General features: G+C 37.4%; 1 protein-coding gene across 11 annotated transcripts; it reads left to right on the top strand.

Moving 5' to 3' along the window:
- Positions 1–20: 20 nt before the first annotated feature.
- On the top strand, positions 21–26,915 carry LOC102694403 (C4b-binding protein alpha chain-like). 11 transcript variants are annotated; one of them, XM_015342696.2, is made up of 14 exons: positions 21–507; positions 899–1,071; positions 5,626–5,811; positions 7,190–7,289; positions 7,820–7,890; positions 10,136–10,315; positions 12,729–12,908; positions 15,365–15,415; positions 16,654–16,725; positions 17,891–17,914; positions 18,017–18,067; positions 19,247–19,295; positions 21,776–21,856; positions 23,270–26,915. In XM_015342696.2, the coding sequence occupies exons 2-13, from the start codon at positions 984–986 to the stop codon at positions 21,816–21,818; spliced, it is 1,095 nt and encodes a 364-aa protein (XP_015198182.2). In that variant the 5' UTR covers positions 21–507; positions 899–983; the 3' UTR covers positions 21,819–21,856; positions 23,270–26,915. The 11 variants fall into 11 exon arrangements, with proteins under 11 accessions (XP_015198182.2, XP_015198184.2, XP_015198186.2 ...); XM_015342698.2 differs by lacking the exon at positions 21–507 and adding an exon at positions 571–670; XM_015342700.2 differs by lacking the exons at positions 21–507; positions 21,776–21,856 and adding an exon at positions 21,922–21,984 and having other exon boundaries at positions 677–1,071.
- The last annotated feature ends 1,050 nt before the right edge of the window (positions 26,916–27,965 follow it).

Raw genomic sequence — 27,965 nt, 5'->3', positions numbered from 1 at the left:
AGGAGGAGTTTGGCATAAGAGGCTTTGCCTTAACCCGCTTGGCTCCGGGCCAACCGCCTGACCATAGGACGAGGAAATCAGGACCCCCACACAGACAAAAAAATTAATCAAGAGGCAGCACCTGCAAAGATAAAGATGTGGTGCAGGGTGGATGCCGAAAAAAAAACTGTGAGAAAGAATGTTACAGTTTTGTAGGAAGTGGCGTCACGGAGAATTACGAGTTTGAGCAGCAGCACTGGTTAACTGACATTCATTTGACAAAACTCGGTTTCTTTGTTCTCTTTAATACAGAATCGTTTCCTTCGTCCTGGTTTGTTTCATATGTTTCGGAATACTCTTTCTGACCACATTTAAGGTTGACCTGTTACTGTACCTCTACTGCAAGGCGCTTTGAGACATCTTCACACGAAAGGCGCTGTTTAAAACAAAACTATCCTTAATCACTAGAACATCATTCTGATTGTTCTGGCTTCGGTTTCTCTGCGACCCTGTATTGGGGAAAAAACGGTAAGAAAATGGAAGGACTGTTATTATTCCGATTATATTATAGATGTTTTTCTTCTTTGGTAGTGTGCCTTTAAGAAATTTTCCACCAGCCCCCGGAAGAAGACATTGAACGTCGGAAGGGCGTTATAGGTGCAGCTTGAAACATTACGCAGTGCATTACGAGGTATTTTTAGTCTTTCGTTTTTAGATTGCGAAGAAGGTATGGCAGTCTTGATTGAACACTAAGTTGGTTATAACCCAGGAAATGCATAAAAAGATAAAATCGATTTATTAAACAGCCAAAGGGCGTAACTGAGATCCAGGACATACATTAAGTTTTTTATTATTTCATTGGGATCAGGGAACAAAGCGAATATACACATATAAGTTGCGTTTGTCTTGTTTTTACAAGGACTTGAGAAGGGGAAGAGAAGAGGAGGCTGTGACGCCCATATTTTTTCCCGTCTTTGTTTTGTGAAGATATCCAGAGAAACAGTATGTCTGGCTGGGGTTGTTTCTGCGACGCGGCTGTCCTGCAGAACGGGCTGGTTCTGATCCTGACTGTGCTGGTTGTCAACGTAGCAGGTACAGCAGATATCTTACATTTAACTGGTTTCCCCTACCTGACTGTCATGTGTCCTGTCTCACCCGCCCTCCGCCCCACATGGTTTGGGTTAGGAGTTGAGTGGCAGGAAAAAATATATTTTATCCGGGCGGGTAAAAAACGAAAAACAATTAAATAAATTTGGCAAAAAACAAAAATCAGAGCAGTCTTGAAATCATTTGGCCTTAAGATTCTTCCACCATACTGAAGTGGAATTACTCAGAATTACGGCAGAAGTCCAAGAAATTATGGGCTTAGAATACCGCCAGAAGAATGGTAGTTTATGATGCTAAAACCTCAAAAACATATCAAAATGGAATGGTACGAAACGTAAATTCGTATTTTACGTTTTAATCTTAGCTTAAGTGACTCTGTCCGGAGCAGATGGGTATTGAATGTGTTTTACCGTATATATCCTGAAACGTCATTCTAAAGCATTAGAAAAAGCTGTTTCTAGGTGCTGTTCTTGCCCATATTACCATCTAAAAGCAATAGGTGCAGTTGCCAAAAATGGCTGCTAAGCCGACAGGAAGCCTGATTCAACCCATATTAAAATTTGGTTGTATATATCTATTTGTTACTGGGGCGTACCGGTGGTGCAGTGGTTAGCATTGCTGCTTTGCAGCACTGGGACCCTGGGTTACATTCTGGACCTGGGGTGCTATGCTTGTGGAGTTTATATATTCACCCTCTCTTCGGGTGCTCTGGTTTCCTCCCACATGCCAAAAACATACTGGTAGATGAACTGGCTTCTGTAAAATTTGACTGTAGTGTGAGAGTCTGTGCGGCCGCGTTTCTGCCCTGCGATGGCCTGGCAGCATGTCCAGGGTGTACCCTGCCTTGTAGGGATAGACTCCAGGATCCTCTGGTACACTGAATTACAAGAAGAGCTGTTAAAAAATGGATGGCTCTAAGCATGAATCCAAGTATTGTCTAACATGTGCATGAAAGCCAAATTCAGTTGTTCAGTCAACCCTTAATTAAGATGGAATAACAAAAGTAATATGAATTTCGTTGAACTCACCTGATTAAGGGAAGATAGTCGGGTTATTGGAACTCCCCTGGAATGAAGCAGGGATATAGAGGGATAATGTGTGTAATCATTTTAAATGCTGTTCTTTGTGAAATCCTTTTACAGATGCTGTTTAACATTTACTAAATATTACTATTTCTGCTCATGGAGTTGTCAGACACACATTGGCTAGAGGAGAGCTCAGTGTTGTTTGTTCGTCTTCATGGTCTAAATTTACAGTACTGTCCTTAAGTATTTGGACAGTGGCACAATTTTGGGTATTTTGGCTGTGTACTCCAGCACATTGGATTTGAAATAAAACCGTGACTATGAGTTTAAAGTGCAGATTGTCGGCTTTAATTTGAGGGTATCCACATCTATATTGGGTGAACCATATAGGAATCGCAGGCCTTTCTAAACATAGTCCCCCATTTCATGGGACCAAAAGGAACGACACATTACCATTATCTTAAGCAACATTTGGCATGTTTGCAAATGCTTTGCAATTGATAACTGCCTGAAGTCTGCGACCCATAGATATCGCCAGATGTTGGGTGTCTTCCCAACGACAAACAGCACTGGTGATGCTAGGCCTGTAATTCAGCTATTTTCTTTTCCTGCTTGTTTAGGGGGCTGTTTGCTTTCAGTTTTTTTTTTTAAGTGAAATGCATGCTCAGTGGGATTCAGGTCGGGTGATTGACTGGGCCAGTCAAGAACATTCCACTTTTTGGCCCTGAAAAACTCCATAGTTGCTTTATCAGTATGTTTGGGGTCATTGTCCTGCTGCAAGGTGAAGTGCCGCCCAATGAGTTTTGAAGCATTTGGTTGGATCTGAGCAGAGAAGATGCTTCTGTACACTTCAGAACTCATCCTGCTGCTGCCATCGGCAGTCACATCATCAATAAAGACAAGTGAGCCTGTTCCACTGGCAGCCATACATGCCCAACCATGACACTACCTCTACCATGTTTCACCGATGAAGAGGTATGCTTTGGATTATGAGCAGTTCCATTTTTTTCTCCATACTTCTCTTTCCATCACTCTGGTACAGGTTAATCTTCGTCTGATCTGTCCATAAGGCTTTGTCACCGAACCCTAGAGGCTTTTTTTATGTACTTTTTAGCAAACTGTAACCTGGCCTTTCTGTGGCCTTTCATACAAGTGGTTTGCATCTTGTGGTGAACCCTCTGAGATTTTGCTAGAATATTCTTCTTTATGGTAGTCTTTGACACATCTATGCCTACATCCTGGAGAGTGTTTCTGATCTGTACAACAGTCAAAAAGGGCTTTCTCTTCATGATAGAAAGTATTCTTCGGTCATCCTCTACTGTGGTTCTCTGTGGTCTAGCAGACTCACCAGTGAATTCTTGCTTCTTTATGTACCAAACAGTTGATTTTGACACACCTAATATTTTGGTTATGTCTCTGATTGGTTTATTCTGTCAGCCTCATGATGACCTGCTTTAATGCCATTAACACTTCTTTGGTCCTCATGTTGAGACATCAGCAGTAGACTCCAGATGCAAATACCACAATCTAGAATCAACTCTAGACCCTTTGTTCCTTGTGCATGAACAATTGATGCAACAACACACAGCTGGCCAGGAAACAACTGAGCAGCCAATTGTCCAATTACTTTTGGTCCCCTAAAATGGGAGGACTATGTATAAAAAGGGCTGTGATTCCTATAGGGTTCACCCAATACAGACGTAAATACCCTCGAATTAAAGCTGACGTTCTGCAATTTAATCTCAGTCATTGTTTCATGTCAAATCCAATGTACTGGAGTACACAGCCAAAACAACAAAAATTGTCACTGTCCAAATACTTACAGACTGCACTGTATATTCCCTTTCCTTAACGGGTAGAAGTCTTACATTGAATATGTTGGTTTCTTTGAATGCTATTTATTGCTGTTGGGAGTTCGCAGACTTCTGGTTTTCACTTGTCCTCATTCGCTTTATCCTATCAATTGCAATAATTTAATCTTGCCATCAGTTTTGTGTCTTGGAATTTAGTCCAGTATGTCCTTGATTTTAAAAACAAGTCATTGTTCGTTCTGTCTGTGGCCTTTTCACACTTACAAATAACTGCATTTACAAAGCAGTACATATTCTGCATATAAAGAAATGTGTTTTCTGAATGCCTTGTGTACACGCATACAGTGGGTATAAAAAGTACACACCCTTATTGAAATTGCAGGTTTTTCTAATGTTAAGCCAGAAATCAAGATAAATTGTATTTTTCCATCTTTAATGTGACCTTGCAACCAACACAATTCAAGAGAAACAAACAGATCATTATTAGGAAAAATAATTGAAATGAAAAAACCTACAACACCCTGGTTGCATAAGTGTGCACACTCCCCCCCCCGCCCCCCCCCCCCCCCCCCAACTAATACTTTGTGGAAGCACCTTTTGCATTTATTACAGCAGTAAGTCTTTGTAAATAAGTCTCTATCAACTTTGCACACCTGGACTTTACAATTTTATCCCACTCTTCCTTACAAAAAAAGTCCAAGCCCCTTCAGATTGCCAGGGGATCTCCTGTGCACAGCCCTCGTTAGGTCATTCCACAGGTTTTCTATGGGATTGAGGTCTGGGCTCTGACTGGGCCATTCCAAGACTTTGATCTTCCTTTTCTGAAGCTATTCTTTGGTTGACTTGGATGTGCGGTTTGGGTCGTTATCGTGTTGGAAGGTGAAATTCCTCTTAATCTTTAGCTTTCTGACAGAGGCCAGTTGGGTTTGTGCCAAAACATCTTGATATTTGGAGCTAGTCATTATCCCATCTATCTTGACTAGAGCCCCTGTCCCAGCTGAAGAGATGCAGCCCCAAAGCATGATACTGCCACCACCATGCTTCACAGTAGGTGTGGTGTTCTTTGGATGATGAGCGGTGTTGTCTTTGTACCAAACATATCTTTTAGTATTAAGGCTAAAAAGTTCAGCTTTTGTCTCATAACAGTTATGGCGTCTATAGCTTGCTAGCAGGTGAATGAAGATACCTCTGTCTTGGCTATTGAAAGCTGGGTTTGACAGAGTTCACCCGAGGAGAAATTCTTTTCTTCTAAGTTTATCAAATTAATGCTGAATTCAGTTTTTTATTAAAATGTACAAGGGAGAGAACTTGACCACTAAAACTTCCAATTTGTAAGATCAAGCATCTCCACCACTACGTGCATGCACACCTCAAAAAAGGCATGTGAGGATGTTGTATCTCATTGTTAAGCTACAGTGTCATTAATCTGGTACATGTTTCTAGAAAAAATTATCTGGTTTTTATTGGTTTTATTGTACTGTTTTCTGCAGCTATCTGGACAGGATTCACTCCTGGAATTTGTACTCTCCACACCCGGGTTCCATAAAAAACACACAATCCCTCCAGAGCCATGAAACTGAAGATATTATATCCAACTTTGGCCCTTTTTATTTTATTGTTAACTACCTTTGGGTTTCCAGCCAAACACAAAGTGTAACTGGAGCCATAAGTGAAATTAATCCAAGTTCATTTTCTCTTTGTAGGTCAATGCAGTAATCCTCCAAGTGTACAGCATGCTGTTCTAAATGACCAGTCTCAATTATTAAATGATTTCCCAGAGGGAACTACTGTTACGTATGAATGTAACCCAGGATATAGAAGAGTGAGTGGATCTCCATCAATCTCCTGCAGTAACAGCCAGTGGAGTCAACCGACATTAACATGTGAAAGTGAGTGTTTATTTTTTTTAGATTAGGAAAACATCATATACTAACGGCACCTCAACTGTGTAATTTGTCATTTTGAGATATACTTCCTTGAAAAGGAACAAAAGCTGACTGGTTAATTTGTGTTGTCATTTTGTTTGTTAATATGTGATAAATTGAGTGCAATCTGTTCTTACTTCAGGTTAACGTGTTTCCAATAATTAGAGAGGTTTTGTAATGATAAAAGGACGCAAAAACATGACACCATTGCAGCCAAGACAAATGATCACAGTAACAGTGAGCAAAATAAGGAGAGGCAATTCCTGCAGATCATCCCAGTAGGCATCGGAAACCGTATCATTGGAATAAGAGCGGTTTGATTTTGCCTCTTCCCAGACTAGCAAGGGGAGTGTAGTTTTTAAATGCATTGAGGTACTAGTGAGTACTTGCACATTTGTGACACTTTCTCTTCATACATTGAATAGTGTTGCTTCTTTGCTTTCCATAACGCTTTAATGATGGAGAGTCCCGAGAGGCAGAACAGAGAGCCGATATTGCATCAGTATTTTATTCAGACAGCCGAGACGCTTTTCATTCTCATTAGACCAAACAGATCCCATAAAGTAATTGGGACTGTCGTTCCCTATTAACAGCGATGGGCTTTTTTTTTAAACAGATAAAGAGCAGGTACTGAAATAGTTGGATAGATTATCTTTACATTTAAATGGTTTGTCCAAAGCTCCATACATCTAGCTGGGGGTTTACTTCATTTACCACTGTGACTGTATGGCAGCAGCTGTACTGTGGCAGCAAGGTGAAGAGGGAGTTGTTCTCTCTTCTGATGGGGGTAGGTTAGAACTGCCCTTAAACTGGAGATTAATCTGCACATTACTGCCCTCCCACTCTTTCAAAGAAGATCTTTGAAAGAAGATGAAACTATTTTGTAATTCATTCTCTCAGACTCCCTTTATATATCACTAGGACCCACATGAAGCTCTGATAACATTGTGGTGAAAATATTCAAAAATTCATAAAGTCAAATATTTTTTTTATTAAATTGTGAATGGCCAGGAGATGAACACAAATCTATGAAGAAATTAGTTGTACTGCAACTCTGTACATATTTAATCCTTGGAACAATGGTTGTTCCTGAGAAAAAATCCTTTCTTAAGTCCTTAAGTCTCAAGACTACAAGAGCAGGGTAGTCAAATAAAATCTGCAGCTGACACTATTTCTATACAGTGTGCATTTATATTGCTTTGTGGAATTGTACAGACAAGTGTGCTGTTCATTACACGATGCTTTTCTAATGTAAGACATGTTCCTCTTTTTTTATAAAGGTATTCATAGTTTTTTTGTTGAATCCCACCTGAATAACTGAAGTAATCTTATTTTGCCGTAGAAAAGTCCTGTGGTTCTCCTGGAGAGATACTGAATGGAAAATATGATCTGTCTGAAGGTATCCTATTCGGTGCCAGAGCTAGAGTCATCTGTGATGAAGGGTGAGTTCAAGTTTGTGCCACAACAGAATCCTAAAGAACTGAAGGCTGTCTATTGAAAGAGTCATCAAGTTGTATTTTTGTTTATCTTTGGGCAGGTTAATTTTTCTTATGTTTTTAAAATGCACGTCCTGTGCTGTAAGTCTTATCCATTGGAATTTGTATGTGACTACTATTTCTACAAAGGAAAGGGTGAGAAAAGGATTATAGTTGTCTTTAAATCTCATCAATCTTTCAATATGTAAGAACACTGCTAAAATTATATATTTTTTTGCTTGCTGTTTGGGTTACTTATGTACTCATATCTTAGAATGTGTTAGTATTCATCATAATGATGCAATTTTGTGTGGATGCCAAAAATGTGTGTGCTTACTTAATAAAAAATGAGTACTTTAAAAACATGTTTGAGTCCTGAGCAACCGTGTATCCATTGTATGCATTTGTCCACCGGCGGCGTGAGCAGGATTGTGATTGGGCAGCCTTTGGGAAATCAGGGCCGTGGATAAAAATGTGATCTTTTTCACTGTCTCTAGGTACCAGTTGGTGGGCAGAGAAAGACTTTGCTTGGCTAATGGCTGGAGTTCGAACGTTCCTCTTTGTGAGGGTAAATAAGATAAACTTTGTCTCTAAAAGGGTCAAATACTTTTCATAGAACCAAATACTTTTGCAGCCACCACATGATTTGCTCTGGTTTATCTCCAGTTACTTAGGTTTCTATGACTTTGTTTAACATCTTTGCTTTATACTTTGGGATATATAGTGAATCTATACAGGATTGAGAAGATAAGCAAGCTGAGCCCAAAGTTTTTGTCATGGACATTCATATACTTTTAGATTAAGGTTTTTGGTTAGTGTGTATCTTGATTTACTTACAGAACACTACTCCTGTTTGGCTTAGAACACTAGACAGGAAGGAAGCCACTGAATTCAACTTTGTAGTAAAAATAGAATGCTTCTCTTTTTGTAGTTGTTACTGTTCCCACAAAGGGGACATGGTTGTGCAATTGCTGTCCTGAAAGGTTGGGATAATTTGGAAAATTAAAGGAAAACTTAAGTGAAATGTCACCGTGAGTAAAAGAAGTGGTTGGAAATACCTGTATATTGATAGTTCATACCATATTAGTCAGATATGCAGAGCATTACACAGCCTGTGTTGTAGAATTTACAAACCCTGTTTCTGGAGAAACAAAGGGTTTTTAAGCGGCCACTAAGGAATTTGAGTGCTTTGGGTGGCTGATATGATTCTTGGATGCAATAATTCCTATTTGCCTGTGTTGGTCAGTAGAGTCCCACAGTGTTTTTGTTTTTTGCAAATTGAGCTGTTCTGCTACATTTGTGGAAGTTTCTTTTTCTGTAACGTTGATAATTTATAAGTTTATTTGAATCGGAGCTAACAATTCTGGTTTAATCTCTTAAACAGTTGTTCAGCTACAGGTTAGATGAAACTCCAGATGCTCTTTGTCCCTTGAGGACCAGAGAGCTCTCAATTCAAACAGTTTGGTTGCTTGATTTGTGAAGATCATACAGGTGTAGCCAATCTTAAAAAACAGGTAACTTGTCAGACTCAGTGGACTGGAGCTCTCCAGGACCATGGTTGGAGACCCCTACTCCACAGTCATTGTAAATTGATGGTTTTCAATCAGGAAGCTGGTTTGTGGCTGCTTTCTGTGGTTTGAAATGTTTCACTTGAGAGAACCCAAGTGAATCCTGCTTAGAGTCTGAGATCTGATAGACGCAAGTCTTCACTGTGGTCTTCTGTTAAATTCAGTCTTATTTCTGTCATCAGTGTCATTGTCTCTGGTAAAAATATCAAAATATGAAATATGTTTTTTTGTGATAAGCAGTTAATACATTTCATACTTAATGTATTGTTTGCTCAGTGCATTTGTAAAAGTTCATTTTTTAATCTGTTATCAAATCATTTATGATAAAGCATGATGTTTAATTTGATCTTTAAGTAAAAAATGGAAAACATAGGAATCCATTTTATGCAGATATTTTTAACTAAAACATCCTTTACATTTTTTGTGATCAGCATATTAATTTTTATTTTATGGCTGTTTTTGTGGACATCATCAAATTCAGGTCTACTAGAGTTGCATTTTGTTTTTATTTTTGTGTCTAATGTATTAGAGCTGTGTTTTTTAAGTTGCTGTGGTTGTGGAATTTAGGTGTCAGTACAAACAGATGTACTCAAATTTATAAAGTCTCAAGTATTTATGTAATATTTTACATTTAAATTGTTTCATGGGCAAAGAAATTAATAGTCTCATTTAAAATTTTAAGTTGTACTGAGGCCAGCTAGCTTTTCTTAGGTATTTTTTTAGTTGTGTACAAATCAATTGTTTTAATAGATTTTGTCTTTTAATTTTGTTCTTAAGTTACTTTAGTTGTGTCTTATTCTAATAACCCAGTGGACTTTTCCCATAAGCTTACTAGAGCTCTATCAATGCAGCACAACAATGAAAACATGTAGTCCTTTTTTGTGTTTGTTTTATGTTTTTGTGTCTACTTTGGTGCTGATTTCGTAATATGCAGTGTAGCTTATCAAAGGCCAGCACAGACCATGGGCTGTTAATTGTAAAAAAATAAAACTTAAGGAGTTTTTTATTCCTTGTTTTGCAACTGATGTTTAAACAGGTAAAGGGTAAATTTGCATTTCTGACTCCAAAGGCCCCTTGTGTGGAAGGATAGAAATGAGAATTGCTCTGTGAAGCTCTGTGAGATAAATTACTTACAGGTTGTTATGGGTGTTTAGGATGAGTCTGATATTTAGAAAGTCCTGTGCAATTCTCTCTCTTCATAACCTTGATGAAAGTTTTGATGAACATGAACTTCTTTTCTTTCAGTTGTCAAGTGTGAAGAACCTCCTGACATTGGGAACGGGACGCATACTTATTATGGTGGAAGTGTTCCGTATGGGAGTGCATTCAGATACACTTGTAATAAGGGCTTCACTTTGATTGGAGAAGAAGAGATTGTATGTGGTAGAGATGGGAATTATAACCCACCACCTCCTCAGTGTAAAGGTATGATGTGTATTTTTTTTTTATTCTAATGAAAAACAATGTTATTGGGGCCCATCATTCATATGAATTTTGATCAGCAGGTTGATTTAAATTGTAAATGAGTTAATTAAGTATAATCATTCGTAGTTTGAGAAATGTACTATATATGGATGTATACTGTTTGCCGTGATCTTGTGTATCTATTTTACACATGGTTGAGTTTCATGCACTCGTTAGCTCTTGAAGTACAGCCTGCTATTCACTGCAGGCCAGAGATGGTAAAGTAAATACAGTTTATGCATGTTTTACACAGAGATACAACAGGAGCTTAAACAGGAGAGGCCAGTGTTAAGAACCATTCAACGTTGGTCGGGTGAATCAAATTTTATATTAAGTCACTGTTTTGCTAACACTGACTGGCAGATTTTCCGTGAAGCTGCCGGAAATAATATCAGTATGTATGCGGACTATGTTACTGGCTACATCAGTAAATCCCTTGAAGACGTAGTTCCCAGGATTACTTTTCGCACATAACCAAATCAGAAACCGTGGGTAAATGGTGACTTAAAGCTAGGACAGCTGCTTTCAATTCTGGCGATATGGATAAATACAAAAAATCCAGAAACGACCTCAGGAAAGCCAGCCAGATAGCTAAATACAACTATAGAGTTACATTCGAGTCATATTATCATGGCTGCAACACATGGAATATGTGGAGTGGTATACTCACCATTACAGACTACAAAGCACAACCCAGCTATATCGCACAACAGTCTGCCTTTCTTCCTGATGAGCTAAATACATTCTATGCTGGGTTTGAGGTCAGTTACAGATCCAGCCAGGAGGATTCCAGAAATACATGATGAAAACTCACTGATCATATCCAGAGCGGATGTGTGTGAAGTCTTTTTAAAAACTTTCCAACAATCCACACAAGGCTCCTGGCCCTGATGCTATCCCTGGCCATGTTCTGAAGGCATGTGCAGACCAGCTGGCGGGTATCTTCTCGGACATATTCAGTCTTTCTCTAGCTCAATCTATAGTTCCTTCCTGCTTTAAGAAAACCAACATCGTCCCTGTCCCTAAGAAACCCAGAGTCAGTTGCCTGAATGACTACCCTGTTGCGCTCACATCAGTTATCATGAAGTGCTATGTGAGCGGCTAATCAAAGCATACAGTACATCACCTCCTCACTGCCGGACACCCTAGACCCACTACAATTTGCGTATCGCCAGAACGGTCAACAGAGGATGCTATTGCCACTGCCCTCCATTCTGCCCTCCCGCACCTGCATAAGAAAGGAATATAGTATATGCGAGAATGCTGTTTGTTGATTACATTCAATACCATAGTGCCCTCAAAGTTTGTCATCAAGCTCCAGGACCTGGGACTGATCACCTGGATTTCTTGACAGAACATCCACAGGTGGCGAGGGTGGGCACCGACATATCCTCTACCTTGACTCTTAACACTGGAGCCCCCCAAGGCTGTGTGCTTAGCCCTGTCCTCTACTCCTTATTTAACCATGATTGTGTCGCCAGGCATAACTCAAACTCCGTCATTATGTTTGTGGACGTTACAACAGTCGTCGGCCTGATCACAGATGGTGAAGAGTCTGAGTACAGGGAGGAGGTTGAAACCCTGACAGCATAGTGCCAGGAAAACAACCTCTCTCTGAACATCTGTAAGACTAAAGAGATGATTGTTGATCATAGGAAACACCAGGGAGGAAATCACACACCTATCTATATCAATGGGACTGCAGTGGAGAGGGTCAGCAGTTTTAAGACATCTTTTAGATGTCTTAAGAAGTCCAGGTCAATTCTCAAGGACCCCAGTCATACCAGTAACAACCTGTTTTCTATCCTACCATCCTACCAAACAGTATTGAAGCACTCAGTCAAACACTAACAGATTATGGAACGGCTTCTACCTCCAGGCAATTAGACTGCTAAATTGCCAAGCTGCAGTTCCTTCAGCAAATCACCTGTAATGGCTACATGGTATTATGTAACCTTATTTTGTAACTTTAATTTTGTGATTCCCCCCCCCCCGATTGATTGAGATACACCTGGGTCTTGCCGACAGCAACAGCATATGGACAGGCAGTGCACCTCACCCAGCTTTACCTTAAACTTTACTCCTGCTCATTACTCCCTGTGATTCTGGGATTCAACAGAAGCACAATGCCCATTAAGTGTTATTCATTGTAAGTAGAGAAGTCATCACCAGAAGCCTTCTGCAGAAAGCAGAACTGTTCCCCCTTTCATGGTTTTTAGTCAGATATTTTTCAACAGAGTTTAGCTATGGCACAACAGTGCCATTTTGTTTCATTAGTAAATCAGGCATTTCAGTACCTATTTAGAAATAATACAGCAAATGGATTGTGCTGCCATCTAGGGACTTTAGCTAAAACTACTTTTTTATCTTACAGTTGTTTCATGCCCTGATGTATCCATTACAAATGGCAAAAAAGTATCAGGACGACTGCCACCCTATGGATACAAAAGTTTTATTACCTTTGAATGTGATTCTGGCCACAAAGTGAATGGCACCTTGACCATTACCTGTGGAGTCAATGGCTGGTCCTCTGAACCTCCAACATGTTACAGAGGTGAGTTCTGTCCTTTGCTGGTTGGTCCTGCTAAATGGAGATAAAGAAGAATTGGGTTCAGATCCACTGTAAAGGTGATGTTCCTTTATGTAAGGTGTGTAATGGAAAGTGCTGACATGATTTCAAAATACTTTTTTGTGATTTGATGGTAGAGGCAGATATTCAATAAAGGGTTATTTCCACAATGAAATTGATGAAAACTATAAAGCCAAGAAAATGGAGGTTGCAAAAAATCAAGTTTTAAGGTTATACTTATAAGGACCCAATGTGTCCGAGTCTCACTGGGGGTGGTATTTTTTAATTTGTGTGGTGCAACAACAAAGGGCCCAGTCACTCACAAAGTGTAGATGAGCAGTCTAATCAAAGGTCGTGTTGATGGAATTAACGCATACTAGCTAGATACGTCATGCACGGCCTTCAATGTCAGGAGAAGGATTTTTAAATTGTCTTCCCATCAGGGCTCCAGAACAGCAGTCATGTGACTCTGCCTACCGTTACTCAAGTGTAGTCTTGGAGACTTCTGCATAAAGGAGGCTATAATAACCTTTGAAAGGCTGGGTGAAGATAGGATATTGTTTTTATATTTTAAAAATGTTACCTAGGTCTTTGCAGTCTTATGCGCATGACGTTCAAAAGTCTTGAAAAGCTTGAGAGCTGACCCTCAAATTCTTCATTTTGGATCGCAACATGAGCAACAAAGCTTTTGGTTTCCACAAGGATACGGCTTTGATTTTACATAACTGGTGCGGGGAACCCACTTACATGCCTTCAGTCTTATCTCGGTTAAGATGCTCAAAATTGTCATGTAGCGAATACTTCAGGGTCAGCTGTGGTGTAGATGTGAGTATCATCTGCATAGAAGTTAATTCCTAACATTCCTTTTTATTAGAAGAAATGCTTGTCTGAAAGGCTAGACATCTTGGTAAAACTTGTCCTGTTGTGAATTGTCTTGTTCTGGGTGTATGTGGCTATGAATTGGCCACCCTTGTCATTTGCACAAAAGTGCCCCAAAATCTGTCTGAAGATAAGTAAAGAAGCAGAATGGAAATTAATTGTTCGGTGTGGCGTGACACCCAGTGGAGTAAAGTGCTGAAGTTACAGATCATATCTGCGGTGGCCCAGGAATGCAAAACACAAAAACAGAAGTGAGCGCACAAACAAAAACGACACAACATATAAACAAAAAAAGAGTGCACAAAGAAAAATGTGTTCAAAATGGAAATCGGTTCTCACAACGGGCATGACATTTGTTGTTAGGTGAGATGGCGGCACTGAGTGGAGTGCACATGTTGAGTTCTTGGTGAGACTTTTTTGTGAATTTTCTCAAATCTTAAACACCACAGCAGTGGGATGTTGTCTGTTTTGTGGAGGACAGCTTGGTGAAAACCATTCTTTTTGCCCACATTACAGGAAATAAGTAGGATTTGCTTGCGCATTTGATTTAACGCTTTTCTTGTTGGACATCTTTCCTGTCACTTTTGGTCTCTGAAATGGATGAACTGGGGAAATGTGGAGGTTTTCTCTTGATCTAGCAGAACAAAAGAGGTTGTGAAATACTTCTTCCACAGTATTTCAACAGTTAATGCTGCGGATTATACCGGACCAGCATAACGACCTGAAATCACATGATTACTCCCTGGAGCCCCTTCAAGGTTTTCATGACGAAGGCAACCTACAGATTTCGCATAATGTGGCCAAAATGAATGGTTTTCACCAAGCTGCCCCTCGACAAAACGGATGGAACATCCTGCTGTTGTGGTTTTTAAAAATACTTTAGAAGATTCACAAAAACATCTTTACCAAGAACTCAACACGTGCACTCCACTCAGCGCTGCCCTCTCACCTAACAACAAATGTCATGTCCATCATGAGTGAGAACCTATTTCCATTTTGAACACACTTTTATTTGTGCACTCTTTGTTTTTTTGTGTTGCTGTTTTTTGTTTGTGCACTTTGTTTTTCTTTGTTTTGCACTTCTGGGCCACTGTGCTTATGGAACAGAGCAACTGATATTCATTAACTTGTCTTCCGCATCTAGCTGTAGTACTGCAGTATTTCATCAATACTAGCTACTTGATTCTCTAAAGATTTACAGTTTGTTTTATTGAATATGGTTGAAGAGTGTGACTGCTTCCCTGCAAAGATAAGCCACAACAACCAAAGTGTCATTCTAAAACTTTTTCCTGCACCATCTTCCCTTTTTGTGCAGAACTACGAAGAAAGCGGATGCTTTGATAGTTAAAGCACTGGTATTTGCAACTGAAATGAATGTAGAAGAACGTGTGTATTACCATTCACTAAATTAAAGGGATACTTTACTTCAGCTTGATTTAAATGTTAAAAAATCCTTTACATTAGGAAAATAACGTCTTTTAGAATTGGTACATATCTGGTACAGTATGCTCATATGTAATTTAGATATGGGTGATTTTATTGTTTAATTTATTTTATCGTAGTTGCTGCTCCTACCACAACGACGCCAACCCAGTCCACATCAACAGAATCCGGTAATCTTCTTTTATTGTCAGTCTGTGTTGTATGAATCTTACTAATTCTTGCCCAAATCAAAATAACAGGTTTTTAATTTTTGCTTTCTATGGTTGGTATTGTTCTGAGTAATAACTGAGCATTGTCTTGACCTAATTAATCATAAAAGAATGAGAAGGATGTCACTGTGTCATCAATTGAGTCTGATGTTTATATTTAGTTGTGTGTACATTAAAGACTTGGTGAAAGTTGTTCGGAGAGATTTTACAATGTTAAAATATTGAACGATTTTCTACTTATATGACCGTCTTGGCTACAGTTCTGGACAAATCCCATGTAATTTATCTTTTCTGTCACCTTTATTAAGAATTTCAGTACATCTGTTGTACAATTTTGTTGCAGTATTTTCAGATTGCAGTCTCTAGTTGTTAATGTTTTCTGGGTTGTGAAACCCAGAAAACATATTAAAAAATAATAAACATACACATTAAAAATAAAATAAAAAAATAAAAATAAAAAAAACAAAAAAATCCTACCCTATTGTGAACATTTAAGGAATATCCACAGCCACTTTTCAATTTTTCAAAATGCTTATTAAGTATACACATTAAGCAGTGCAGTTTGAGTTAAGACATGCATATTGTTAGACTTTAGTAGTTCAAGTAGGTATAGGCTGCAAAGGTTTATTCCATGCTGAAAAGAGAAAAACAACTTTTGGCTGTGGAGCCTTCTTTGGGTGTGTGGGTTTTGACACATTAGACTATAATTTTTCGTACGTCACCAGAGATGTGCGATGTTTGTCACAACAGTCTTTTTTTTTTTTTTTGTGGCTCAATCGTCACTTTACGAAATCAGTCTTTAACGCCGTTAGCTGCTCGGTGGCCATCAGTGTTTTGACAGTTCACATCTCTAAAACTGCATAATGTCTAGGAGAAACGTTTTACAGGGCCACATACCCGACCTGTGGCCTGTTATCTCATCCAGCATAGTCCGAGTGTGAACAGAAAAGTGTCCTTTATCTTTCCTAGTCCTACCAGGTGTAGTGGGAGGACCAACTACATTTGATTGATTCATTTTCGGTTGTATTTACTCCAAATACAAGTGGATCTCCCCCTTTAAGCTTAAAAATCTTCGAACACGAGATAATGGACTGCATTCCCGTTAATTAGAAGCGTAGTCGAGGCAATAGCGTTTCTGCTACTAGCATAATCTCAAATTGGAGATTTATGTCATTTTTCTTGGCTTCCCCTAATATTAGGAGTCTCTTCAACTACAAGACCAATTACTGTAACAACAAGCAGAGGAACATCTCCCATCATAAAAAATACTGGTAACTTGTAAAACTTAGCACTATTTCGTAAAACAATCTCACATTCTGCTAAAGGCTCAGGCAGTTTTTGTCTGAATCCTTTCATGTCTGTTAATTTTTTTCCACTGCAGATTTTTTTGCTTTTAGCTGTCTGTTGAAGTATTTTTATATCAACCCTGGATTTTTGGTTGTCTCCATCACCACAAATGTACTTAATTTGTTAATGCTACAAGCCGTGTTTGTGTACAGCTTAATTAAAATTGATAATGTTTAGGATTATTTGATAGAATTATTAGGTTGTACCAATACTAGTTGCCATTCGGTGATTTAAGAATAACAAAATTCACTGAACAGATATTTTTACCAGTACTATTGGGTTTAAAATTGTTTGCAATGTGCAGTTTTTCAAATTTACTTATAAATTAATTATTGCAATGCCAAAATTCCGACATTTAATTAGATCAGAATTAATTACATCTAATAAATGAAAGTCATTTAGGTGTGAAGTGACCTAAATTGTTTTTGGTCTTTTTAAGGTGTACTTTTATGTGATGACATTATCCAAGTCAAAGTCACAAATGGAATCGTACCCTTTCTTAATGAAATGCAACTTAATTTGGGTGCTCTGAGATTGTACTGTGAAATTCAGCACTTTCCATTATACCATTGATGTACTTAAAACAATGCATAAGGATATTCACGGCACAATGACAGTCTCAAAATTCAAGTGTTTTAATGCTGTGTATTGTATGATGCATGTGTAGGATTACAGATGTTGTGGTAGTTTGCATCGCTTGCTAATGCATGAGAAAATATGGCATTCATAAGCTGTCAAAATTGCTTTAATGTTACCTTTATAAAATGCTTCTACCTTTATTTTCTTCTGCTGCACCCTGAACTTGGAGTCACTGTAATGATCAACTCTTCATTCTGAAATGTCTGCTTTCTAAAGTTCAGTCTGCATTAGTCCAGTTATTGGATTAATAAGCCTTTTAGATATTTCTTATTCTTAGTCACTGAAGAATGTGAGTAAAATTGAAATCAGGTCTGTGGCTCTTTAGGACCATGTAGAAATATACTATCCTGGTTCCTGTTTTTAAGATGATGTGCTATCCTACTTAATTTTCTAAACATTTTGTAGTAAAGTGCCACTGTTGTAATGTTTGTCCCTTTTTTTATTATTTAGATAATGATCTAGAAGATCAACGAAGTAAGTCAAATTTAAGTTTTGATATTGTTTTTTTAAGTATCATATTTGTATCATTTTTTATTAATTGATTTGCTAACAAATATTTTTACAAACTTTTTTCAGACAAGGCATGGGCAATTGGTTTGTCTGTTGGTGGCTGTCTAATTGCACTTGGTAAGTAAGGTGATAGTGACAGTTCAGTAAAGTCTTTATGATGGGTAGATTGGATATCTGTGAAAGGGAGCTGTTATATTACAGCTTCACAATACTGATGTTACTAATAGCTCCTTTCTTAAACGATGTGAAAAAAGGATATTTTATATGGTTTTCTTTTGGAAAGCACCTGAAATCAGGAGGATAGATGCCACTTGAATTCCTGGAGTGTTGGTGAAAGTTTGCTTCACTTATTTTTGCTTTTGTTTCCAAAAACTATATTCCTATCTCTCCACACTCTGTTATACTTTATATTCACATGCATCATGATGGAGTTCCCTCTCTATTCTTCCTTTTAGTCTTGAATAGACAAGTGGCCCCCTGAATAAAGAGACAGTTAGGATTAGATTCGGAACATCATTTTTATGATTGTACTGTGATTTTCAAGATGTAGGTTGGAAATGTGCAGAGAAAAGTGTCTAAAAACATCTGACGCAAGAAAGAAAAGTGAGGTTAAGAAGTAAACACTACTCATGATTTGCATCTGATGAATGAGCTGGAAGATGAAGGATAAAAATAAAAAAAATCAGAACTATTTCATGCTGAGACTAATGAAAGAGTGAAAATAATCTCAAATGTACTACTGAGCTTTGCTGAAGCTGCTACTCTGTAAAGAAAATAAGACGGATTTCCTGTACTAAAGTAGTAGGTACTGTTGTTACTGGGCAGTACCAAAAACTACAAGCCAGCAACGTGTGTGTGCATGTAACAGGAATTCTCTGTGTGTGTGAAGGATTCACAGATGTGAAGGTAAAATTGTTTTTTCAATGTAATTGTCGGTTGTCTGTAGGGGAGGAAAAGAACACAGAGGGAAGTGTTGTGTTCAGGGAAGGGCAAAAAGCACGGACAGGTTATCAGACCATTCCTTTGTGAACAACCACGTTACCAATGATTGAAGGAGGGGTTGTATACAGTACATCTCTAAAGTTTCTTCAGAAGCAGTGATGGTAAAAAAGTTACATCTTAGCAGTTCGTAAAAGAACATCATTTTGTGTTTTTCTCTTTGTACTTTGGAAAGTTCACTGCAGGTAATTATACACGTGACCCATTTTGTGCAAACGAACACTGCCTTTAGAAGTATTGCTCCGACATGTGAAAAGACATCAGTTTCATTATCCCTTCTCTCCTTTTCCTTGACAGTATTGTTAGCAGGGGGCTTTTTATGCTGGCGTCACAAAAAGAAGGAAGGGTGAGATCACTCAGTATTTAAGTAGAGCTGCAGTTGTCTGTGCAAGCTTGCATGGTGCTCACTGTCTACACGGGCTTCTTAACTTTCTAACACTGCTGTCAGTTTGGATACTTCTGTGTCATATTTAAACTTCAGTGTGAAGGTGGGGAACCTATCTTATGGCTGGTATGAAGTAATGAGCTTATCAAATAGGCTTTTCTCGTGCCAAATGTCTGACTAGATTTATTTTCTGAAGCATTTCTAGGATATGGAATTAGTCTTCTTTAACAATATTGTATTAACTGCTATTATCACCACTGAATTCAAATATCTTAAGATTCCTTAAAGTCAGCAGCACATGAGACTGTCATGTCAGCAATTGTGCTGTGAGTTGCGGTTCATTTGAGTAGTAAGCAGGGAGTCTTTTCAGAGCAGTGCTCAGGTGCACGGTAACCTTGTATGGTTTTTGATGCAATGTAATTACAGTGAAAATCATGACTTATAACCTTATTAACTAGCCAGCTTGTGAACTGTTCAATACAAGTTCAATGATCATTAATGCTCAAGGTAATTTCCCATTTATTGGGGATTACAGTGCATCCCTTGGCTACAGAAGAAATTATAACCAAAATGCCCCATAAAGAAATAAAGGGATGAGTCTCAGGATGTTTTTGGTCATGTTGTACCATGGAAAGGAGTGAGTCACAACTGTGGGCACTACTATACCGCTACTGTGCCCTCCTTTATTCTCTTTTTGGTGCGTTACAAATTAATTTTACTCAGGATATTTATTTCATTGCAAGGTTTATCCGTTTACTCACTTTAAAGATAAAAGTGAAAATATTTGGAAAAAGCTAGAAAGAGACTAGTTCTATGTCTTGTAGGAAGCAATTTCTGTTTCTCTACCTTTGGTCCTAATTAGGAGAACCTGTTTTTTTTTTTTGTTTGCAGGACTTCTGGTTGCTGTATAGGCTTAACAAATGCCCTTTCTCTTAACTTGTTTAACTGACATATATGTTGTCTTTGAACCACGTTCACTGATATGTCTCAAAGGTCTTCAACTAGAATGACTGATGACTGTCTCTGGAAATTGACTTTTTTCTGTTGTAGCTGAACAGTTCTTTTGGCTAAAATTGACATAAAAACAAATGTTTCCAATTTATTACTAGTAGGTTATTGGTTAATTTGGTACATAATTGTACAAATTTAAATTATTGCTTTTCTAAGTCTATATTGGAATGTCTGAATAGCTGGTGGCCACTATACAGACATACCAGGGAACAGCATGTGGTTTCAACCTTTTTACTATTCTCATTTTGCTCCCCCAAAATAAATTTTAAAGCATTATCTAATTTTCTGTTCAAGCTAATATCTGTGCTTCCCAGACATGTAATTATAATTTGAGGATCCTTTCACACTGGGTACTTTTGTGAAATTAACCAAGATAGTACCCTTACAATGTATCATCAGTGTTTCTTCAGAGATCAGAGATATTGTGAACAGGATGGACAGGAGATTGGAAAGCCTAAAACGCCATCTTGAAGATGTGCAAGGGGTACGCCCCTTGAGATTGGGAAAATGTATTCGGTGTGTCAGCCTGTACTACAAAATTTCAATTTATTTAACTCCAGCTGCCATTATGAGACGTCTTAATTACGAGAAAAAAAGATGAAGGCCTTAAATGAAGGAGCAGCAAATCTCATCTAGAAATTTCTTTTAACAGACACCTTACAGTATGTGTGTTTCCATAGATAGAGCAGTAATAATAACTTGACAAAAAATAGAACCAGCTGAAGTATTAAATTGACTTGAATACTTACAAATTACAAATCTGCCAAAACCTCTAGTTTGATGTAGTTGTAGTTGAAATTGGTGCTTTTGTCTTGTTGACTACTGCAGAATTGTGAGTGCACGAAGCTTGCTCTTTAGGTGTTGGGATAGCTGTTAAGTTCACTTGTACCCAGATGTGTTTGGAGCACACTCTTACTAACTTTAGAAGTGGACATTCACAATGATGATGTTTTTAAAATTCCTTTTGTATTTGCACTATATTGCCATTTTAAAATGTAATTAAGGTAACTATAATTGTAATTATTCACATTTTGAAAGATGCCAGTGTTAACTCTCTCATGTTTTCAAGTTGTATAAGTAGCAAGAAGCTTTAAAGATTTGTTTGGGATGGCAAAGTGGCATTTTCTTAAATTTGCAGAATGTTTCTTGTGGGATGGGGTTAATGGAATATAGAAGTGTAAATACTAATCACTGTTGTCCTTTTAAGTAGAAAAGTTATTTTGTCTTACAGAATTGCTGTTAAAATAATTGAAAAGAACAGTCTGCTCCTGTATTTAAGTACCTGAAGCCACTGTTTAAAAGCATCTTAGTTGTTGCATTAGTTAACATCAACAAATATGCAAGGTTTTGCTTATAAAGGTTTTATCCATAGCATCCAGACTTGAAATGCAAGAGGAATGTTTATTTACTGCTTTATTTTCAACATATAGCTATTACCACACATCGGAAAAACAGCAAGAAGATCAATATTGAAGAGTTTCAAAAAATAATAATTTCAGATTCTTGATCAGGTATCTACTGATTTATGTGTCTGTGGTGTCCATGCTTAAACATATAATTTTCTCTCTCTCAACAGTTCTGCCTCTGTTGTTTGAAAAGTTGTGAACAGAGCAGATGGATATATGTAAAATGTGCCTAGGTTAGAAAATCTGTTCTATTTTCTCTGCTTAAAAATACATTATTTTCTGATCCATACAATGGGCAAATAACTTGCAATTATCTGAGCTGTGTGTCTCCACACCCATGAATATCCCTTTTGGCTTTCAGGGTTAGAAGTGTCTACCAGAGCCTCATAAATACAACACTGCAGTGATTGAATGGGCAGCATTTGTCAGTGTAAACTCCCCAAGTACTTCTTCTAAAACATAGCAAAATTTAGTTTGGGAGAATTAACCCAAATGTGGTTATTAACCCTGACCGACCGATTATCTGTCTTAATCAGGACAAGTGTTTAGTTAATCGTATGCTACATCATGTTGTAGTGTCAGATAAAAGTAGGCCTTTAAAGATTTTTTTTTCTGCATTACTAATGTACTGTACATCTTATTTTTTACAGAACAGTGCTTCCATTTACTCAACATTGTGTTTTTATGTTTCGGTAAATAGACACTGGTGTCACTGGTTGTCTCTGTAGTCATGCAGTGTTGTATAAGTACTGTATACTTATGGTGTGGTGTGCCAATTCATTTTTATAAGATTTAATGCTGTGCTTCTTTATATGCTGGATACCTTAATTCTGTGCTCATATTTCAATGGGTACAACTATGTATGATGGCAATGTGATCGATTGCCAACCTTTGAAGTGCTGTGGGATAAATTTAAGTCACAGAGTGGTTGGACATGTAGCAGTCAGGATTTTAAATACGGTGAATTTCCAGACTCCAAGAAATTCAGACGGACCACTGTTACTGCTTTAAACTTCATAGGTAGAATGTACCTACTATGAGGGTAGTCAAACAAATATAAATGGCAGAGCTATTAAACTGAAATATTTACTCATACAACTGATGAAATAGGTACATAAAAATGTTATAGAATTAATTATTGGACAATGTCTTGCTTAAAATGCGAATCATTTGCAATGCTACTAAAATGACAATCCAAAATATTTAATATTTTTCTTCTAAGGAAGATACATTAACTAATCCATAAATATTTAAATATGAGTTTTTCTTCTATCTAGAGGGTCTGTATCTGTATTCTAAATCTAGAGGGTCTGTATCTGTTTTTGTCTGGAACGTACAGTATACCCAGTAGTATATACATTGGTTATTGTCATTCTGTTTAAAGTTTTAAAAAAATGCCTGGATGAGATACTTTGATAAAGTGAACGTCTAACATCCCAAAGGCTTTTTTAGTTAAGCCAGATGGTTAACCTTTCTTATGTTAATGTCTAAACTTACTGTTTTTTTTTTCTTTTGCAGCACAAAGTGTTCTGTGTATTAGTGTGGTGCTGATTCTATGAAAGAAGATTCCCGTTTGTACAGAACATGCAGACGACACGATTGCATCTGAGAATGTAGATCTTATTTTCTTTCTATTGAAGTTGTAATATAGTGGTTTCATTGGGGTTGGCAGTCAAATCAAGAATAGGGCATTAAGTACCACTGCTCCCTATAATAAAAAATGACAAAAATTCAAGCACTTATACGTCACAGCTTTCTAGACACCTCATTTTCTACACTAATTTGGTTCACAAGTTGTGCATTTTAGACCACAGTTAACCTGATTAAATGTTTAGCACCAGGACATAAGATATATTTGGATTATTTAGCAAAATGTTACAACAGTATATATTCAAATCTGAATATGTATGTGAACTCTAAGATTCAGTAACTGATGATTTTGTAAGGAAAAACAGGCCAATACTCTTTACGTTGATGTGAGGGAAATTAGAAAACATCTAGTTGAAGTGATTGCTGCAAAAGGAGGAGCCATCGTTTGCTGGATTTAAGGTTCACTTACTTCTTCCCCTGAGGAAATATACTGTTTGATTGTTATTAGTCAGTCCGATTAATTTAATGTATTTTCACACGTCTATTAAGGTTACAGTATGTTAATCTTTTATTTAGGCATAGACGAATATTGACCAATACTGGGGGGTTCTCAGTCTGTTTCTTGGCACCTTACTGTATATGAGAGGGGAATGACTTTAATTTGATCACATTACTTCACAACGTAAATTTTGTGACACCAGAATATTTGAGCTTTTAGAACAAGGGTATTTATTTCTGATTATGCTATGCTTTTAAAATAATCTGGCGTTAATAAACTATTTTTAATTTCGATTTTTTCTTTGAAAGCTTGTGCAGTCTATCCAAAGCTGAGAAGCTAAATTTTGAATTCTGTTCATATAAGGAGTTGAGGATTCTAGTGCATTAACTGTTGATAGAGTGTTTTGTACTTGAGACCAAAACGTGACTTCAATACTCTCTGGCAAAGGAGATGATTAAATCCATACTGTAGCCACTTCATATGTAGTATTTAGATTTCAGAGTCAGAATTCAATAATTCATATACATTTAAATTCCGTCCTGTCCTTTCAGTGGCACTTTAGTGTTCATGACTAAAAAAGCTTGTTGCATCAAGGGTGTGTTACAATTCCTGTTGCTCATTTTAATCCTGTTCACATTTATCCCCTATGTCAAGCAGAGAGGTTTCTTGTTTCTTTGATATCTGAGAAATTGAAATTGATCCAATTGTAAAACTTCTGTTTCTGTTAATACCCCCCCCTTCTGGAAATTAGCTGCTACAAAGAGAGGGAGGTTTTTCCATTTATGAAGTCAGCAGTTTCACTCTGTCATCCCACCTTCAAAGGAGGGGAAAAAAATGAAACCCTTTATGTAACCCATTTATTATACTTTGAGAGAGTAAACAAAATTGCACTATTAAAAAAAAATTCCAAGGTGGTACATTTGTTTCAGTGAGTCTGGGCTTGATTGTTATTGCTTGATTGTAGTGGTGGAACTTTAAATGTGTTTTTTCACGCACACTGTTGCCTTATAGAGCAGAATTCTGTTGACTGTGGTTGACATACTTAGCAATAGCTGACGCCAGAAGACCTCCACTGTTTCTTCTGTAACTTCAACCATGTTTTAAGTGTTTGTGCTGTACAAATTATTCAGCATTTTTTTTCTTTATTGTTGACCAGGATGTTTGGTAGTTGGATGATGTAGTTATAGAATCAGATAGCGTTACGTTAAAAACTGTTAAGTAAAATAAATCCTCATTGGAAGCATGGATTGAAATTCGCTTCCGATATTGATTTTTCAATGTAGGGTAAGTAAGCTACAGTAAGTAGCTTGGTATACTATTCATGGTACCTTTGCTTAAAATACATTGAAGGAAAACATTTAAGGGTTTCAGGGGTATAAGATAAAAAATATTATATGAGGAAACTTACTTATTACACTTTCTCTGAGGTAATGGTTCATCATTTGTATCTCAAAACATTTTACTCTGAGTTGTTTTTTTCCCTCAATTTCCTACTTCAATCTTGACTTTCAAGTAAAAATAAATACATTTTGAATACTTCTGCAGTCACTGAAACCCAAATCCATTCATCTTTAGCTTGAGAGTAAGTGAAATTGTAAGTGAAGTTTTTTACCTTTATGTATCTCATGGTCAGGGAGGTGTCCTTTTACAGTTAAAAGTGTTGCCTGATGCACAATAGTTGATCTGGCCTTGGGTTTTGTGTATTAGGCTTGGGCAGAATGCAAAGAGAATTCTAACTTGTCATTCAGAAGCTTACAGGTAAATAGCCTCAAGCTGTTCCACATTACCCTGATTGTAGGTGATTAAGGTTTTGTTAGTGCACTTCCAGACTGCTGTTTTACTACTGTGGTCCTAAATTATATTGGAATAATTTCCTTTTTTTACCAGGAAGATAAAGAAAAGTTATAGCAAAGATTGTGGTTCTTATTAATTGGGACTGTATAAATTGTGGCATAATCCAATAAATTTCCTATGAGCTGTGTTTTGATAGATTTAGGAAAGGCTTACACTTATTTTTTTAAACGTTTATATTATTTTGCCTCGGTATTTTGTATATATGAAGTGTGAGATAAGTACTTATTTATGACATTAGAATACTTTGTTGACCAAAACGTTTCTTTGTGGAAAATTGACTCATTCATTAGAGCATCTTAACTATCATTTGTTAGGATAAAGTGAATGTTCAGTAACCTTAGTATTACCATTGACATATTTAACAAGCAATATTTACTATACAGATAAAGATTATAAGTAACATCTAGATGATATAGGATGCTAATACTTGCCTGGCCTTGAAAATAAAGGAAGGTGTTAATATACAGAACGTAATCACTACACCTTTTTTGTGTAATGCTGTGGGAAAAATTGGACTTTCTCTTTTTGAAAGACGGGGAGACCTGTGTGTACTGTTGAGTTTTAAGTTGGCTCTGACAGTGGAAGGCATATAAAACAAAAACACGTGTCTTGGCCTTTAGCATCCTGCAGCTGTTAAAGAGAAATAAGAAACAGTACAAGTAAAGCAGGTTAACAAAGCAGGTTAACAAAAAAAAAACACCCTTTTACTGCTGAATCATGAAATTCTACCAGAAGAAATATTACCAGAACCCTCAAATGCTTTCCTTACATTCAGATATTTTGTCTTGGCTTGATCTGTATGTATTAGCATTACAATACTGAATCTGCAAGACTGCTAATAAAGTCAGAGGACAAGTTAATTTTGTGAAAATGAATGAAATTGAAAAGTTCACGTGTTTTTGTGGCTATGTGAATATTTTGAAACAGATTTTTAGAATTCTACAAATTATTTATGTGAAGGGTTGTCTTAAGCAGCTGAAAATCCACTATCTCTGTTCCAGTTCTACTCATCGATACAGTATATCTATAATACTAGACCTACTGCTCGGAATCTAAAATAAAAAATATTTCAGTTCTCATGTAACTCTACATCTGGTTTCTTATTTCTGTGAGTCTTGGGGTGGGTGGAAAGGCAGGAATAATGCACGTTTAGCTTTCCAATGAATCTCATATTGTAATTCAGTTTGTGTTTCAAGCTTTAATAAAAAGCTTTAAAGAATATTCCTGTATTTTGTCAACTGCTTCCTTTAAAGCTAGGATGAGTCCAAGACATACATTACATATGTTTTTTTTTTATTGCTGTATTAATACTGTTGGTCATATTGACCACCAAGTCATTGTTGGCCTGGGATAATTGGGTGTACAAAGTGGCTTCCTTATGCATGAAATCAGTACACCCATCCAATATCCAGTGGCAGAATGCAAACAATTGCCGGCATGAATTAGGAACAAGATGCATAGCATAGGCTACCGTTTCCAAGTGTTAACTTGAACAGTTCCTTGCATTTCATGTTTTTAGCGAGCAACACTACTATTTCATGTAGTTTGCAGAATAACAGGAGGAAGATAAAGTGGTTTACTGGCTCTACTCTGATCCTCACCTTTTATTCTACTGATGTGTTATAGAAAGGGGGGTTTAAGGCATCTTTAGGAAAGTTGTAGTTTATTTTTACTAGGATTTTCTTTTGAACATGGACGTGATACTGTGGAGAGTCCCAGTTTATGGTTGGGCTTGAAGTATGCATTGAATGTAGTAAATGGTTATACGACAGGCAGCAGATGGAGTCAGTGGACGATTTTAAGGGGGAAAAGCGCAGAACAAAAAGCTCTTTCCTCCTTTTCAATGTTCGAAGACTTGCTGCCTTCTGTGTCCGAAGAATGCCAGTGCTTCTTGGGCACAAGCCTTCATGAGAATTTAGAAGTACTGGCGTTTATTTTATCTTCAAATGTTGGACTGCCCTTTTGTTCTCCTGAATTATTTCTACTGTACGTGTCCCCAAATAAAATGTAATGATTTAGGGGAAATAAGTCAAATAGAATGCAGTCTTAGTATTAGCAGGGCCAGGAGTCAGTTGTGCACAGCAGACTGGCATTTCTGACCTGAAACAGCTGCTTGCTGCTTGGAGAGGTAAGAAAGACTACGCAAACATTGGTTGGAGGAAGATCAAATGACACCATGATATTACTTTGTTTAAGATGAAAGTAACTTGCATTAGAGATTTAACAATTTATTCAGTAATTCTTCAATAGGAGAGGAGCACACAGACCAAG

The sequence above is a fragment of the Lepisosteus oculatus genome, chromosome 5 (assembly GCF_040954835.1).
Source record: "Lepisosteus oculatus isolate fLepOcu1 chromosome 5, fLepOcu1.hap2, whole genome shotgun sequence".
Classification (NCBI taxonomy): Eukaryota; Metazoa; Chordata; class Actinopteri; order Semionotiformes; family Lepisosteidae; genus Lepisosteus; species Lepisosteus oculatus.
The sequence above is the reverse complement of the archived record's forward strand: the minus strand, read 5'-3'. Positions and strand labels throughout refer to the sequence as shown.